The sequence below is a fragment of the Colossoma macropomum genome, unplaced genomic scaffold, assembly GCF_904425465.1.
Source record: "Colossoma macropomum unplaced genomic scaffold, Colossoma_macropomum, whole genome shotgun sequence".
In the NCBI taxonomy this organism is placed as follows: domain Eukaryota; kingdom Metazoa; phylum Chordata; class Actinopteri; order Characiformes; family Serrasalmidae; genus Colossoma; species Colossoma macropomum.
Genome location: NW_023494798.1, coordinates 35,912,820 through 35,930,167, shown reverse-complemented (window position 1 = coordinate 35,930,167; position 17,348 = coordinate 35,912,820). Strand labels below are relative to the sequence as shown.

Sequence of the window (17,348 nt, the reverse complement as noted above, 5' to 3'; positions counted from 1 at the left end):
ACCAAACATTCTGGCAACTGTTAAAATTCGTCCCTCTACTAGTGTCTTACCATTTTACCCCTTAAAACCTCAGGCTTATTACACACTAAGGCTTATTATTAGTAACTACTGGGGCTTCAGTGCAAACTGGCTGAGCTACTCTTAGGTTATGCAAGTGTGTAATGAAACATTGGACCTGCCGGTCAGTCCTGGCTATTTAAGGGGTCTTTCACATATGGGGTAAGTTGTAACATTTGCACTCATGCCATCTTTCTAGAAACAATAGGAGCTGGAAACAAAGTTTAAGTTTTGAATTGCAACAGAAGAGTAGGTTGATTGTTTACAAAAATAATGAATCAATTAATTAATCTTGCTTGAATAGTTTAAAAATTAATTAGCAAAACCTAAATGTGTGAGGTTGTGCAACACTCTCTCCTACATCAGGGATCTAATATTACAGATAAATCAATGAATGATTTGAAGCTGGTACTGAGCTCCACACCTGCCTGAAGAAACGTCCCACACGCTGACTGTGTGGTCAAACGAGCCTGTGACCAAACGATTCCCAACCGTGTTAAAGGAGAGAGAGATTATCTCAGCAGAGTGACCCTGAGAGAGAGAGAGAAAATTAAAGTCATCATTCTTCAATTGAAGTATTAGCATAAAGAATGTGCTAAGAAAAATGGAAAAATGTTAATTTCCTCTGATTCATCTCAGTTTGAAGACTAATTCATAATTTAGATTCACAGAGGAATAATAGGAGAGTAAAGCTGGGTAATGGAGAGACACGTCATCATCGTTCTGCTAGACAGTGTGTACCATCAAACGTCACTCTGAACCCCCATCAACAGCATCTACACCACCTCATCATCAGCTCCATCAGCTCCATTTACTCCGTCCACACCATTAACTCCATTTACTCCATCTACAGCATCTACACCACTTCACCATCACCACCATCTACCTCATCCACCATCTACACCACCTCACCATCTACACCACCTCATCATTTACACCACCAGCTACATTTACTCTGTCTACTCCGTCCACACCATTAACTCCATTTACTCCATATACAGCATCTACACCACTTCACTATCAGCTCCATTTCCTCCATCTACACCACCAGCTCCATTTACTCCATCCACACTATCAACTCCATTTACTCCATCTACAGCATCTACACCATTTCACCATCCATACCATCAGCTCCATCTACTCCATGTACAGCATCTATACCACTTTACCGTCTACAGCATTTACTCCATCTATACCATCTACACAGTCTACTTCATCTGCACCATCTACTCCATCTACACCATCTATTCCATTAACTCCATCCATACCACTTCACCATCTACACCATCAACTCAATTTAGTCCTTCTGCAACATCTACACCACCTCACCATTTACTCCATCTTCACTGCCTTACCATCCACACCATCAACTCCATTTACTCCATCCACACCATCAGCTCTATTTACTTTATCTAAACTATCAGCTCCATTTATTTCATCTACACCATCAACTCCATTTAGTCCATCTACAGCATCTACACCACTTCACCATTTACTCCATCCACACCACCTTACCATCCACACCATCAGCTCCATTTACTCCACCTATAGCATTTACACCACCTCATAATTTACTCCATCTTCACCGCCTTACCATATACACCATCAGCTCCATCTACTCCATCCACACCATCAGCTCCACTTACTTCATCTACACCACCTTACCATCTACTCCATCCACACCATCAGCTCCATTTACTTCATCTACACCACCTTACCATCTACTCCATCCACACCATCAGCTCCATTTACTTCATCTACACCACCTTACCATCTACTCTATCCACACCATCAGCTCCACTTACTTCATCTACACCACCTTACCATCTACTCCACCAACACCCTCAACTCCATCTAGTCCATCTACAGCATCTACACCACCTCACCATTTATTCCATCCACACCATTATCTCCATTTACTCCATCCACACTATCAGCTCTGCTTATTCCATCTACTCCATCTACACCATGTCATCTACTACATTTACACCATTCCTCCATCTACACTTTCTACTTATCTATCTATCTTCTCCATCTACTTAATTTACATCAGTTCCATTTACACCATCTGTTCCATTCCTGTCTATACAATCTACATCATCTACTCCATCTCACATTCCACACCATGTACTCCATCCCTCCATCTACACCAACTATTCCATTTACACTATCCATCAATGTACACCAGCTGCTCCACCCCTCCTCTATACCATCTACATCATCTATTTCATCCCTCTGACTATTCCATCTATTCCATTTACACCATTTCTCCATCCCTCCATCACGCTATCTACTCCATCCCCATCCATTCCACCCTCTATCTGCTCTCTCCATCTCTCCTTTTCACCCTACCTTTTTTCCATATTCCTTTCATCACTGAGTACAGTCAGTATTATGCATGCGCAGACTTTATCCATCTATTATGTAAAGGACGTGTCTGTTTGCGATTATTTTAGGCTCAGTAAAGTACAGCGCGTCTCTGCTTTAACAAACCCAGCATAACAAAATACATCACAATGCAAATCAAAATGCGCAATATAATACAACACAGTGCATAACATGCAACACAAAACAACAAAACACATCATCACAACTTATATAAGCTCAGAGAAAACAGCTCACACGGGACGCAGCGCTCAATTATGCACTAAATGGAAGCAGCGAATGATTAAATGAGTGAATTCATTAATAAGTGCACGGTTGAGCGGCTGTTCACCGAAAGCAGGAGGAGATGCAAATCACTGAAGAATTTAAAACAACAAGCCAAACTCTCAGGGGAGGAGAGAGAAATTATAGAGGAAGTTTGGAGAAAAATTAATGGACATAATTTCCAGTCTTCAAAGACATGCAGTCTGCATGATGCTAATTGGTGGAGTATAAGTGTCCATTACGCGTTAGCTATATTAGCCTCATAGCTACCAGTGCTAAAACTAATGAAGAAAACTTCAGACACCAAACACGTCTTGGCTGACTGACTACTTTTGAAGTGCGAGAGGGAATCAGGGTGAATTTAGCTTTTAGCCAACTATAACTTTAATTGCTGCACTTCTCTCATATGGAGGAAAAATAAAACACTTTCCTTCTTTCTCTGCAGATATCATTTGTAAAAGGATTATGATTTTATTTTATGAGCATCATGCCACTAAACTGCCAGTGTTCAAATTTATATGGGTAGTTTTGGCACATTTTGTTGGCAAAGCAGTTAAGTATATCATAAGTTAGCGAGAGGAGGTTTTAGGGCTCATCTGGAGGAGTAAAAGATGGAGGGAAGAGGGGAAGATGAGTGCAGGGGAATGATTAACTGACAGAGTGAAGTAGACAGATTGAATTGTGGGTAAAAAGATGGAAATACTCACGGCCAGGGTATAAACCTCCTCACCGCTCTCCACATCCCATAATTTAGCTGTGGTGTCCATGCTGCCCGTGGCAACCAGTGTGCTCTGAGGGTTAAAGGCCAGGCACACCTGGACAGGAGAACCACACACACACACACACAGTCAAATAATATCAGGCTGGATGAATAACTGACTCTAAATGTAGGTACTGTGATATAAACTGAGTCTGTTCTACAGTTTCTCATTAGGCTGAATGAATAACTGACTCTAAATGTAGGTATTGTGATATAAACTGAGTCTGTTCTACAGTTTCTAATTAGGTTGAATGAATAACCGACTCTAAATGTAGGTATTGTGATATAAACTGAGTCTGTTCTACAGTTTCTCATTAGGCTGAATGAATAACCGATTCTAAATGTAGGTATTGTGATATAAACCGAGTCTGTTCTACAGTTTCTCATTAGGCTGAATGAATAACTGACTCTAAATGTAGGTATTGTGATATAAACCGAGTCTGTTCTACAGTTTCTCATTAGGCTGAATGAATAGCCGACTCTAAATGTAGGTATTGTGATATAAACCGAGTCTGTTCTACAGTTTCTCATTAGGCTGAATGAATAACCGACTCTAAATGTAGGTATTGTGATATAAACCGAGTCTGTTCTACAGTTTCTCATTAGGCTGAATGAATAACTGACTCTAAATGTAGGTATTGTGATATAAACCGAGTCTGTTCTACAGTTTCTCATTAGGCTGAATGAATAGCCGACTCTAAATGTAGGTATTGTGATATAAACCGAGTCTGTTCTACAGTTTCTCATTAGGCTGAATGAATAACCGACTCTAAATGTAGGTATTGTGATATAAACCGAGTCTGTTCTACAGTTTCTCATTAGGCTGAATGAATAACCGACTCTAAATGTAGGTATTGTGGTATAAACTGAGTCTGTTCTACAGTTTCTCATTAGGTTGAATGTTCTGTAAAGCTTGTCCAACCTTAGAACTGTAGCTGTGAGAGAACATATAAATGGGTGAAGCGTCTAGAGGTAAACTGTAGTGCATTCTCTGATTGACATTATTAGTACGTACTATTTCGGCGGTGTGTCCTCTAAAGGTGTAGAAACATTTCCCCGTTTCAGCGCTCCATAACCTGCAGGTTTTATCAAAGGAGCCAGTGGCTATCTTGTCCCTGAGAGAAAGAGAGAGAGAGAGGAGAGAGAGGAGGGAGGGAGGGAGAAAAAGGACACTGGGCTACTGTTATGACTCAAAATGACAAATGCTCTCCCCACGTAACAGCCTGGAGCCGTCCAAACCCGCAGACTGACTGAGTGAGTGAATGTGTGTCTGATTTAATGGGTTTGGAGTATATTTGGACCATATCTGACTGTGGCCATTGTGTGACTGTGTGTGCAGCTTAATGCTCTGCAATATGGATGGAAGTGCAATAAAAGATACAAAACATCTTTACACTTTTACATGTTTATGTATTTTTGCATGGCAACATAAAAATCCACACATCATCTTATGCTGCCACCAAAGTTTAAACCACACACAAGAAATGTTGGTCAGATTCTGCTCAGGTGAATCCATCATCATCATCATAATGACAGCCTGTTTCAAACGACAGTCTCCTATCATCCATGATATATTATTATACTGCTATCTTTATAATCTGTTATCATCTGTACCATCCATTACGGTGCTGCTATCTGTATAATCTATAATTATCTGTTTAATGTTATTATCTTTGTAATCTTCTATTATGCTGCTATCTGTGATAGGATGCTATCTACCCTGCTGTTAATGTGCACAATTATAAAACAGTTTCATTGTAACACATTATACTATCTCATTCTGTCTCATTCTCAGATATTACACTGTGTTATTCTGTCTCATGTACTACGTTATACTAACTCACTGTAACACATTATACTGTCTCATTGTTATATATTATACTGTCTCATTAAACTGTCTCATTGTAATACATTACACTGTCTCATACGGTCTCATTGTATTATACCATCTCATTATACTGTCTCATTATACTGTCTCATTGTAATACATTATACTGTCTCATACGGTCTCATTGTATTATACCATCTCATTATACTGTCTCATTGTAATACATTATACTGTCTCATTGTAATACATTGCACTTTCTCATTGTAATCCATTACTGTCTCATTATACTGTCTCATTGTAATACATTATACTGTCTCATTATACTGTCTCATTGTAATACATTATACTGTCTCATTGTAATACATTATACTGTCTCATTATACTGTCTCATTGTAATACATTACACTGTCTCATTGCAATACATTATACTGTCTCATTAAACTGTCTTATTGTAATACATTACACTGTCTCATACGGTCTCATTGTATTATACCATCTCATTATACTGTCTCATTGTAATACATTATACTGTCTCATTATACTGTCTCATTGTAATACATTATACTGTCTCATAAGGTCTCATTGTATTATACCATCTCATTATACTGTCTCATTGTAATACATTACACTTTCTCATTGTAATCCATTACTGTCTCATTATACTGTCTCATTGTAATACATTATACTGTCTCATACGGTCTCATTGTATTATACCATCTCATTATACTGTCTCATTGTAATACATTACACTGTCTCATTGTAATACATTATACTGTCTCATTATACTGTCTCATTGTAATACATTACACTGTCTCATTGTAATACATTATACTGTCTCATTGTAATCCATTACTGTCTCATTATACTGTCTCATTGTAATACATTAAACTGTCTCATACGGTCTCATTGTATTATACCATTTAATTATACTGTCTCATTGTAATACATTACACTTTCTCATTGTAATCCATTACTGTCTCATTATACTGTCTCATTGTAATACATTATACTGTCTCATACGGTCTCATTGTATTATACCATCTCATTATACTGTCTCATTGTAATACATTATACTGTCTCATTATACTGTCTCATTGTAATACATTACTGTCTCATTGTAACCCATTACTGTCTCATTATATATTATTATTATACAGGGCCAACGATTAGACGGTTTCATTTCAAAATGTTCAGAACGGTCTGAGCTCTCTCTATTATAAGAGACCTGGAGCTCTGTGTACAAAAAGAAAAGCAGAAGTCTGGCTTTAGAAATTCTTAACATCTCTTGTGAAAACACAGCTTTACTCTTGTGGATGAATTGATTTACTGCTTGAAATGGTTTCACCAAAGTCTAAAGCTGCTGTTCTACTGCATGGTACAGATCAACTTTACTAGACTCCACTCTCTTTTGGTCCCTGCTTCGTTTTCCACCGCAAATATAGCGCCCTCTCAATGTAGCTGGTCAGCAAAGCGACACCACATGAAACTGCTGAGATGTGAAGGAGACAGACTGTGTTCAGAGGGGGCAGCTGAACAAAAAAGGAGAGTTTAGAAAAAAACTACATCAGAGTTTAGATGACGAGACGATTCTGGTGCTCAAAGGCGACTTAAGAGGCTACGCTAACCTGGTAGCTAACGTGTGTTTAGCGATTCTCTCCGACCAATCAGCAGTCTGCAGTGTTTTTACATCACCTTTTGGTATCGACTCAGCTCACTTGGAACCTCGATGGACGTGATACCAAAAATAGTACCAGGTGCCAGGTTTGCCTGGAAAACCAAAAAAGGCGAGTCGAGTCGAGCCAGTTCCATGTGTTGGAAAAAAAGCTTCAGGTCCCCAAATTAGCAGAATGTATGAATAAAGTAGTAGATAAATGTTCTCGTCATCACTACTTTCCAAACCCGCTGCAGCAACTTCAGCAGCTGTAAACTCTCTGCATTTCACATGAGTCTCCGATGTGGACTGAATGAAGAATGAAGGGTTTCCGGCGTGACGGTCAGTCCTTAGTGATTTCCTGAGTGTCCATTGGTCAGTTTCACACAGAATGTAGACGGACACACCAACCCACCAGTTCCACACGGTGAGAGGCAGATGACGCGTATCTCAGTCCCTCTTCATAGGCTCATAACTCCGGATGTGAGTCTCGTATGATCTCGAGATAAGATGGAATGGAAAGGGCGACGCTGCAGGTTGACCCCGGTGGGTGAAGCTCTTTGTGCTGATGTTTAGTTTGTCTTGGGGTGGCGCTGTTTGTGGTTCATTATGTTTGGGCTTATCACCGTATCCATGGTTACAGCGAAATTCATATCATGAGATAACGTCTACTGGTATTCACTTTTATACCTGTGTTCCACCCACGCCAGGAAGGACCAGAATTTCATCCAGATTTTTGTCTATTTGCAGTTAGCACAAAGCTAATTGGTGGTTTATATGTCGCTTGTTAGCTGAGTTAGCCTCATAGCTCCAGGGCTAAAGCTAAAGAAGCAAACTTCTGACTCCAAACATGCCTCAGATGATTGACTACGTTTGGGATAAAGGGGTGAAACTGGGGGAATTTGAGTTTTGCTGAACTATGGCTTTAATATCTAATGGGCAGAGTGAGTGTGTCTATGTGTGTGTGTGTGAGTGTGTGTGTGTGTGTGTGTGTGTGTGCGTGTGTTATTTACCCGTAGGGGTTGTTGAAAGCGATGGCGTAAACGACGTTTCTGTGGCCCTCCAGCGTCTGCAGCTCCTCTCCTGATGCAGTGTCCCATATTTTACACGTCCTGTCGTAGCTCCCAGTTATAAAACTGCAGACGGACAAAGAGACAGAGAGAGAGAGAGAGAGAAATGGGGTGAGGGAGAGATGGAGAGAGAGCTGAGTGGAAGGGGGGGCAGAGTGGAAGTGGTGGGGGCAGTGAAGGAGGGAGAACGTGAGTGCTTCAGATAAACTCACCTCGACCCTGATTTATTGAAGGCAACATTCGTCAGAGGCAGGATATGAGCCTGGAGCGCCTTCAGAGAGAGAGAGAGAGAGAGAGAGAGAGAGAGAGAGAGAGAGAGAGAGAGCGAGAGAGAGAGGTAGAGAAGGAGAGAGAGAAAGAGGGAGAGAGGGAGAGAGTGAAGAGAAGAAAGAAAGAGGGAGAGAGGATGGAGGGATTGGGGAGAGAGGAAGAGAGAGGGACACAGAAAGAGAGAGAAGATAGACAGAGGGGGGATGGAAGGATTGAAATAGAGAGAGGGAGACAAAGAGAGAGGAAGAGAGAGATAGACAGACAGAGGTAGGCAGACAGAGAGAGGGAGACAGAGGGGGATAGAGGGAGAGGAGAAGAGAGAGAGAGACAGAGAGAGAGAGAGAGAGAGAGAGAGAGAGGGAGTCAGAAAAGAGATAAAAAGAGGGAGAGAGAGAGGGGAGAGGGAGAAAAGAGGGAGAGAGAGTGAAGAAGAGAGAGAGTGAAGGAGAGAGAGAGGGACAGAGAAGGGAGAGAAGAAGAAAGAGAGAGAAAAAGAGAGACAGAGAGAGTAAGAGAGATAGAGAGAGAGAGAGAGAGAGAGAGAGAGAGAGAGAGAGAGAGAGAAAGTGAGTAAGAGAGAGAGAGATAGAGAGAGGGAGAGAGAGAGATAGAGAGAGAGAGAAAGTGAGTAAGAGAGAGAGACAGAGAGTGAGAGAGAGAGATAGAGAGAGAGAGGGAGTGTATTATACAGTGATGTGTTAAGTGCATTAATTGGTCCTCATCTTTAATCCTGACTGTGTAATTTCTGTGGCGCCTTTGATGTGCCAAAAACGGACAGCACCACTTAACCACCTGCTGCCATCCGGTGGCTGAAGTGGGAGTTGCTTTTACTCAAACAGGCCAAAACTAATTCATTTATAAAGAAAACACGTAGTCATTTTAAATTATTGTGTTTTCTAAATCTTATACTTATTTTATCATAATAAATAATTTGATTGGTTCTGTTATATAAATTTATCTAGCCTAGTTAGACATCGTTAAGTCCCATTCTAAATCTTACAGGTCAATACAGGTCAATACAGGTCATAGGTTACAAGCAACTTTCACTTTATAACAGATCTTGTTTCCGGGGCACAATAAAAACGACTCGCCCAATAGCAAAAATAAAATCAGCTATAAATATACAGACATCACAAACAAACAAAGAATACAAGTAGTAAAATATACAGGGTATTTAAAGGAATATTTTCATTGCAAAAAAAGATAATAATAATAATTTTAATTATATTTACAAAACACAGATATAGAAGAAGAGTCAAACTTGATTCAGAGGAAGTGCAGTGGTTTAATAGGATCTAATCAGCACTAAATGTCAGTGTGTTTACAGCTTATTTAAAAGCTCCAAACCTGCCCTCTCATCTACGACGGCGTTTTAGGGCCACTGTAACTGTAGGGGGGCTGCCATAACGCGTTGGGGTCTCGGTTGCTGTACTGTAGGGGGGCTGCCATAACGCGTTGGGGTCTCGGTTGCTGTACTGTAGGGGGGCTGCCATAACGCGTTGGGGTCTGGGTTGCTGTACTGTAGGGGGGCTGCCATAACGCGTTGGGGTCTGGGTTGCTGTACTGTAGGGGGGCTGCCATAACGCGTTGGGGTCTGGGTTGCTGTACTGTAGGGGGGCTGCCATAACGCATTGGGGTCTCGGTTGCTGTATTGTGGGGGGGCTGCCATAACGCGTTGGGGTCTCGGTTACTGTACTGTAGGGGGGGCTGCCATAACGCGTTGGGGTCTCGGTCGCTGTACTGTAGGGGGGCTGCCATAACGCGTTGGGGTCTCGGTTGCTGTCCTGGCGCCGGAGCTCCACTCACTCCTGTCTCTCTGTGGATCATTCTGATCATCATTCTCACTGTCTGTGAAACTTCATGCCCTCTTTGAATGGGAGGAGATGGAGCCCCCGATAGCCGTGTAGACGACCCTGCCTGAGATTCTCCTTCAACAACACAGACAGACAGTTTCCTCCGAGTCCGTCTGGCTCTTTATTCCAGATAAACACAGTTTCCTGCTCAGCCGTTTCAGCCGGTTCTTATCCTAATAACAGGCTGGTGCTGATGTGCAGGAGAGACAGGGAGACTGAGTGTTTCTTTATGGGTGAATCGATATGAAAGTAGAACTCCACCAACTCACCGCCCCTCATTTAACACGAGGAGGTGCTGCGTCCCTTCGCAAAGCCTTTGGCCACAATATTGACCTTTCCTGGTATTAATGCCACTTTAATGTTGTAATTCTACGACTTTTTTTCTTGAAATATTACAACTTTTTTTTCAAACTCTACTCTTTTTATTTTTATCAACAGTGCCCCTAGAACGCCGTCATACTTGTCAGTGTGCACAATCTATTATTATTATGAGCAGAAATGGAATATATTAAACAAAACCATGTTTTCATTAGTGTACAATCACCTGTAACTATGAAGTTTTGTGTTTTTGTCACTCAGAATGAGTCCAAAATCCTGTCTGATGCACTTCACTGTTTGATACCTTTAGAAATGAATTTGTATTCCAGTATCTTAAGTTTAAATGTGATCAAATGAACCTTTACTCATCAATTGTACAGTGTTTAAATCAGTGCACTATTACAAAACATCATTTTAGAAATTTTACTCAATACCCGAGAATTCTGGGAACAACAAGCAAGTTTAAAGGGTAAGAAATATACTTTATTTGTCTTTGTACAATTTGTTTGTCACATGCTGTGCCTCGAGACTTTTGAACTTCTGGACATTAATTTTATTAGAACATGATTTTAGATGCGAATTTTATTAGAACACCGTGACCCTATCTGGATTACGCGGTTAAAGATGATGATGATGATGATGATGATAACGATGAAGATTTTATTAGAACCCCATTGTGGATTTTTCTACAGCTTTCTCGGTCACGTTAGATTCTTCTACAGCTCTGTTTTTCACTCTGGATTTGTCTAATATTTCTTCATTTACAGCTTCAGACTGATTATTTGAAAATTTTACAGCATCAGCATCATCTTACTGTCACTGTATAAATGTATCTTCAATTAATTAATTAATCAGTTTATATTACTGAAAACACAGACTCCACACATTCAGACTCAGCTTTGTGGAGACAGCAGTGATGAAGGTGTGGTCAGGTGTGGTCCGGTGTGCGTACCTTGAACAGGTAGAACTTGCGGTGGTCCGGCTGGCTGAGCTTGTCCTGCAGTCTTTGGATCAGAATCTTCACCTGCTCTGCTCGGGAGGCGGTGATTAGCGGCTCCACTCTCCTGATCTCTGACAGAACCTCGTTCACATCACACCTAAGCAAGCACAGAACATCTATGATCATTTCATAGAACATTTATAATCGGAAAAAAACAACATATTCAGGGATTGACATTTAGGTTTTCAGTCTATACTGAATATAAGAATATGTTAATTAATGAATTCTGTAATGTTATAAGGTAAATGCAACCAATAACAAACAATAGGGCAGATTAACAGAGACTTCTTAACTTCACTCCGGCTACGGTGCAATCATCAACATCTCTCATACATCAGCTTCATAAATAACACAGTGATGCATGCCATATGTGCAGTAAGGAAAAACATTTACAGCTCTGTTGAGTATTATAATTACCACCCATATGGAAAAATATATTCCAAATGTATTAATCAAATATATTTTTGCAATGTATGAAAATGTAACAAAATGTGTTTATTAAATATCTAATTTAAAATGCATTTATTTGTATTTGTTATTATATTATTTCAGGTGTATGTAGTTTTAACAAAGGTTAATCAGATGTAACTAAATATACATGAACTGAATGAACAGCACTGACTTTACATTAACCGTGTATGTCTGCAGGAAGACACTCACAATGTATTTCAAATAAACAAGATATCAAATCATAACTGCATTTTCACAGAATATCAAAACCTACAATACTCGCTTCTGTCATGTTAAAGGATCATTTGATTAGAAACACCTACTTAGTACTTCCAGTGACTGGCCACTTTATTAGAAACACCCACCTTGTGCTTCCACAAACTGGCCACTTTATTAGAAACACCCACCTTTTACTTCCACTTACTGGCTGCTTTATTAGAAACACCCATCTTGTGCTTCCACTAACTGGCCACTTTATTAGAAACACTCACCTTGTACTTCCACTAACTGGCCACTTTATTAGAAACTTTATTACTGGTTGGTATAGTGTAGTAACACCTCTGCCTTCTACGCTGTAGACTGGGGTTCAATCCCCGCCTGGGTAAACACCCTACACTATACCAGTAAGAGTCCTTGGGCAAGACTCCTAACACCACCTTCACCTACCTGTGTAAAATGATCAGACTGTAAGTCGCTCTGGAGAAGAGCGGCTGACAAATGCCGTAAATGTAAACACCCACCTTATAGCTCTTCTATGTAGGAGTTCAGTTACAGACCGTATTCAATCTGCTGCTGTACAGTTTATCAGCTTCCTCTGCTCCATTCATCACTGGTCAGATTCTGACCACAGGGCCGCTGCTGTGTAGACGTTATGTGGGTGGTGGTTCATTCTCAGCACAGCAGTGACACTGAGATAGTAGTGTGTGTGGTGCTGGTATGAGTGTATCAGACACAGCAGTGTTGCTGGAGTTTTTACACACGTCAGTGTCATTGCTAGGTTTAGAGTCCACCACCCAAAAATACAACAGCAGCTCTGAAGGACTAGAAGACGACTAAAGACTCATTGTTTCCATGCTCTGAGTTCATTTTGTTCGTATTTGTGCACGTTCCCTGAAAGCTTACAGATACAGACGAAACAGCGCAGTACCACCGGAAGCCGTGAGGGCAGCGTAGCCAATAGTTCACACGAGACACAATGTCAATTTCTCTCACTGGTAATATAAGTGAAAAGACGTCCGCACATCACAGAGTCTACACTAGTGCCGCTTTCAGAGTTGGTACATTACAGTGGTGGACAGTCACTAAGTAAATGTAATTCATTACTGTACGTAAGTAGTTTTTCGTGTATCTGTACTTTACTGAAGTTTTTCCATTTCCACTTTTCCTTTTCACTCCACTACATTTCAGAGTCAAATATCTCACTTTTTACTCTGCTACATTATGAGAAATCTGTCACTCCTTTTGGTTTATGTGTGCATAAAAACGTGCCATGTCAAAACGAAAGAAGCGCAAAGAAACACCAATCAGGGCACAGCGGTCACTTTGTTTTGAGCTTGTTTTGAACTGTTGGTCATACCGACCCAGTGCAGCACACGGTTCAACATCAGTGCAGCAGCGTAAAATTTTGGGAGAGTCTATTCAACATAAATGATGAACTAACCTAACTTTGTGTAAACAGACCACAATATAGAAATATGTACACATATGCAGTTGTGACTGACGTGTCTTTCATTTTACAGTAAATTAGTTTTGGCTAGTTTATGTTTATGAACAGAGACCTACAGATGCAGTTTAGTAAAGAAAACTCATTTGTGAATCTGAGTTTAAAGTTTTTATTAAACTTAAACTTGGAACTAAGTTCAAATAAATCTTAAACCGAAACTTTGCTTGTTTGTAAAAAGTTATTTCAGTTTGCCTTCAGTGTTTTGAGCTTATGATAATTTTAATAGACATCAGCGTCACTAATTAATGACCTTCTATTAAAAGACTGGTTTACCAAGAGAGACACTGGAGTATTTTCACCTAAAATGAGTTAATGAAGCGAGTCTTGTTACAAAAATGATAATAGGACATTAGAGTCATAATTAACCTTTCAGTACTTTTACTTTTGATACTTAAGTACATTTGAAGGCAAATACTTTTGTACTTTCACTCCAGTGGAGGTCTAAAGGGAGGAACTTCTACTTTTACTGGAGTAATATTTTACCTTGGGTATCTCTACTTTAACTCAAGTACATGGTTTGTGTACTTCGTCCACCACCGGTGCAGTATAGACCACTGTAGTCGTGTCGTCATTGTGTAGTTGGCGCCGTGCTCTTATGCCCATTTTAGGAACTCCGGGTCTGAGCTCCATTTCTCTATGGTCAGAATGAATAGGGTTTTAGAAAAATCGCCTCTAGCGCCCCCTGTGTTGAATAAACATGTTCAGAACCCGATACGTTCTGTCCTGTGAACATTCTCCTCCCGAATATCACTGGATCCTCTGAATTACGAGGTTGATAAAGAGTGAGCTAAAGCTACAGCGCACTGAACTCATGTCATTAGACTGGCAGTCTCCTTAATCAGGTTATCACCCCTGATAAACTGATTTAGGCTCTCAGAATAACCCAATTATTATTTTAAGGCTGGAAACATTTTTCTGAGGACACTTTCTCGGGACATTCGCCAGACTTTTCCCGTTCCACCTTAAATGGTGCAGCAGTCATGTTCTGAACTGCGCCATTTAAGGTGGAACGGGAACCTTCAAACAAGAAGCTGTGAAGCTACAAGACAGGGGTTTCTGATAAAGTGGCCAGGGAGTGTATAATACGAGTACAAGGTCATGGAGTTCAGCACATCACTCATCACTTCTATCAGATGAAGTAAATCTCACTCGGGGGTCAAATCCAGCAGGTCAATGGATTTAGTCCTCTGCTGTCCTCCTTTCTCATAGTCCAGGATTATTCCTGCACACAGAACGGGAACGTTTTACTTTTCAAGGTTTCAAGGTTCTGTATCCACAACAGTACCTAAAGATAAGGTCAGTACACTCGTAAAAACATGGTGATGCTCGTAAATACATGGTTCTATAGAGACCTATGAACACTCAAAGAACCATTTGTTTACTTATATGGTTGTTTGCTGGGTGAAATCGTTCAATTCAGATTGAAGAATTGTTGTACATGGTTCTACATTGTTACAATGTCAAGCTTGTATATGATAGCAGAACCTTTTTTGGTGCTATACAGAACCGCGCATTCCCCATCAATCCAAAGAACCATTTCACAATGTAAAGAACCCTTTAAGCAGTGGTTCTTTGAGTGTTCATGGTTCTACACAGATCCTCAAATACAGGTGTTGCTGCTGCAGTGAAATAAAGACTGTAATAAATGTAAAAGTATCTTTCCAAAAACAAGTTAAGTAGATTCTTACAAAAGACGGTTCTTCAAGGGTTCTTTAGTGAAGGCAATAGTTCTAATCAGAATCAGAATCAAGCTTTTTTGGCCAGGTTTGCTTACACATACAAGGAATTTAGTTTTGGTTACAGGAACTCACAATGCACAGTACCAGACAGACATTCACATGTAGTAAATAAAATAAAATGAAATAATACAGAATAACTAAAATAAAATAAAATGAAATAAATAAATAAATACATAACACAAAATGCATAAAAATAAAATAAAAAATAAAATAAAATAAAAAATGAATAAAGTAAAATAAAATTAATTAACATAAAAAAATTTAAATAAGATAAAACATGCATTCCTACCATCACTCACTCACACACACACACACACTCACACTCACACACACACACACACACACACACACACACACAAAACCAAAACAAACCACTTCATGCTTAAATGATGCTTTGCATGGTGAAATGGTTCTTCTGATTGATGGAGAATGTGTCGCATATGGTTCTTTATAGAACCTTTTTGAGAATGGTTCTATATCGCACCAAAAACGACTCTTCCTACTGTTACAGTGTCAAGCTTGTAACCGTAGCAGAACCCTCTCTGCCGCTGTACAGAACCATTGACAACAAATTCTGCATCAATCTGAAGAACCATTTTACCATGCAAAGAACCATTAAAGCGTGCAAACATTTCTATAGAGAGTTCATGGCTCTAAATAAAATCTTTTCCTATATTAAAGAACCCTTGAAGAACCATCCTTTTTAAGAGTGCAGAAGTATAAAAGCAGCAGTTTGAAAAACTACATAAGTACTGAGTAACTTCTAGAACTGCAGTGGAACGTCTTAGAACATTCAGCATCTAACAGCACAGAAACTATGAGACTGAAATCGGCCACTGCTTCGAATTTTGCGTTCCACCTTAAACGGTACAGCTGTTACATATTTCTGAGATGTAATCAGAGAGATTCAGAGGGGTTTGGTGAAATGGTTCAGATGTCTTTACAGTGGTGGTGATAGGAACCAGGGGTCGCCATGACTACAACACAAATATAGACATTTTATTTACTATCCAGAACCACCAGTGAACCTACACGAGTCTTCTGAGTTTATATGGGAATGTTGATGATGGAAAATAGTGGAAAATCTGAAATAATACGTTTTCTTTGGGGACTATTTTGCCTCACAGCGCCCTGCATGTATCCCTCCACCATGAATGGAGTTTAAGTTCTCTAAACTATCATAAAACAGTGTCTCAGACATCAGGCAGTGAATTCATAACCATTTCATGTAGGAACTTTCTGTGAGGAGCTTTTAGAGGTGGACGTCTGGTTCCTATCACCACCACTGTGAACAGTTCTGACTCGGTAAGTTTATCTAGAACAGAGAGTTTCACACCAAACCACTCTGAACCGCTCTAAACCACTCTAAACCCCTCTGAACCGCTCTGAACCACTCTGTTTACAGCTTAACCACTTATTACACAGAAACTTTGAAAAAGCGGTGGAGTTCCCCTGTAAATACGTTGTCTGTTATCGTAAGTTACCTAACAAGCACAACTAGCTAACGCTGTCTGACAAGTTAAAACAAGACAAAATTCGTTAATAAACCGCGAAGAAAAGCAGATAAACATACACTACGACATTATTAGGTACAATATCATTCATAAAATGCTGATATGAAGTCTTACCTGGTGGAAAATAGCGAATATGAAGCCGTTTCAGCCTCATTTCCCCCTTAAGACACTTTTACAAACGCACCGTTACCGTGGTGACTGAGGCGACGCACAGCGCCCGGTCTGCGCATGCGCACGTGGCTCTTATTATGTACTTTTGTCTTACAATTAAAACAAAATAAAGGAAAATAATATAAAACAAAATAAAATAAATATATGATGATTTTCGAACATAATTTTCTTAAAACTAATAAAAGTAAGCCTGTTATAAAAATCATGCCATTTTTATTTTTACTTTTTCCTTTATTTTGTTTTTGTTTTTGTTTACTCTGAAAAATAAACTTTTCCTCTCCACTGTAAAAGCACA

The 17,348-nt window shown here is 39.8% G+C and overlaps 1 protein-coding gene across 1 annotated transcript in view; it reads right to left on the bottom strand.

Annotated features, from left to right (window-relative positions):
* The window catches only part of daw1 (dynein assembly factor with WDR repeat domains 1), a 31,623-nt gene extending 14,525 nt beyond the window's left edge, over window positions 1-17,098 (bottom strand). Inside the window, exons 1-8 of the mRNA XM_036585742.1 lie at window positions 16,997-17,098; window positions 14,779-14,851; window positions 11,409-11,553; window positions 8,228-8,286; window positions 7,959-8,081; window positions 4,482-4,581; window positions 3,414-3,521; window positions 482-588 (exon numbers count right to left, since the gene is read on the bottom strand). Of these exons, the coding sequence (XP_036441635.1) occupies window positions 482-588; window positions 3,414-3,521; window positions 4,482-4,581; window positions 7,959-8,081; window positions 8,228-8,286; window positions 11,409-11,553; window positions 14,779-14,851; window positions 16,997-17,036 (755 nt within the window). The 5' untranslated portion in view covers window positions 17,037-17,098. The remainder of the gene's footprint in view (window positions 1-481; window positions 589-3,413; window positions 3,522-4,481; window positions 4,582-7,958; window positions 8,082-8,227; window positions 8,287-11,408; window positions 11,554-14,778; window positions 14,852-16,996) is intronic.
* Window positions 17,099-17,348: the final 250 nt, after the last annotated feature.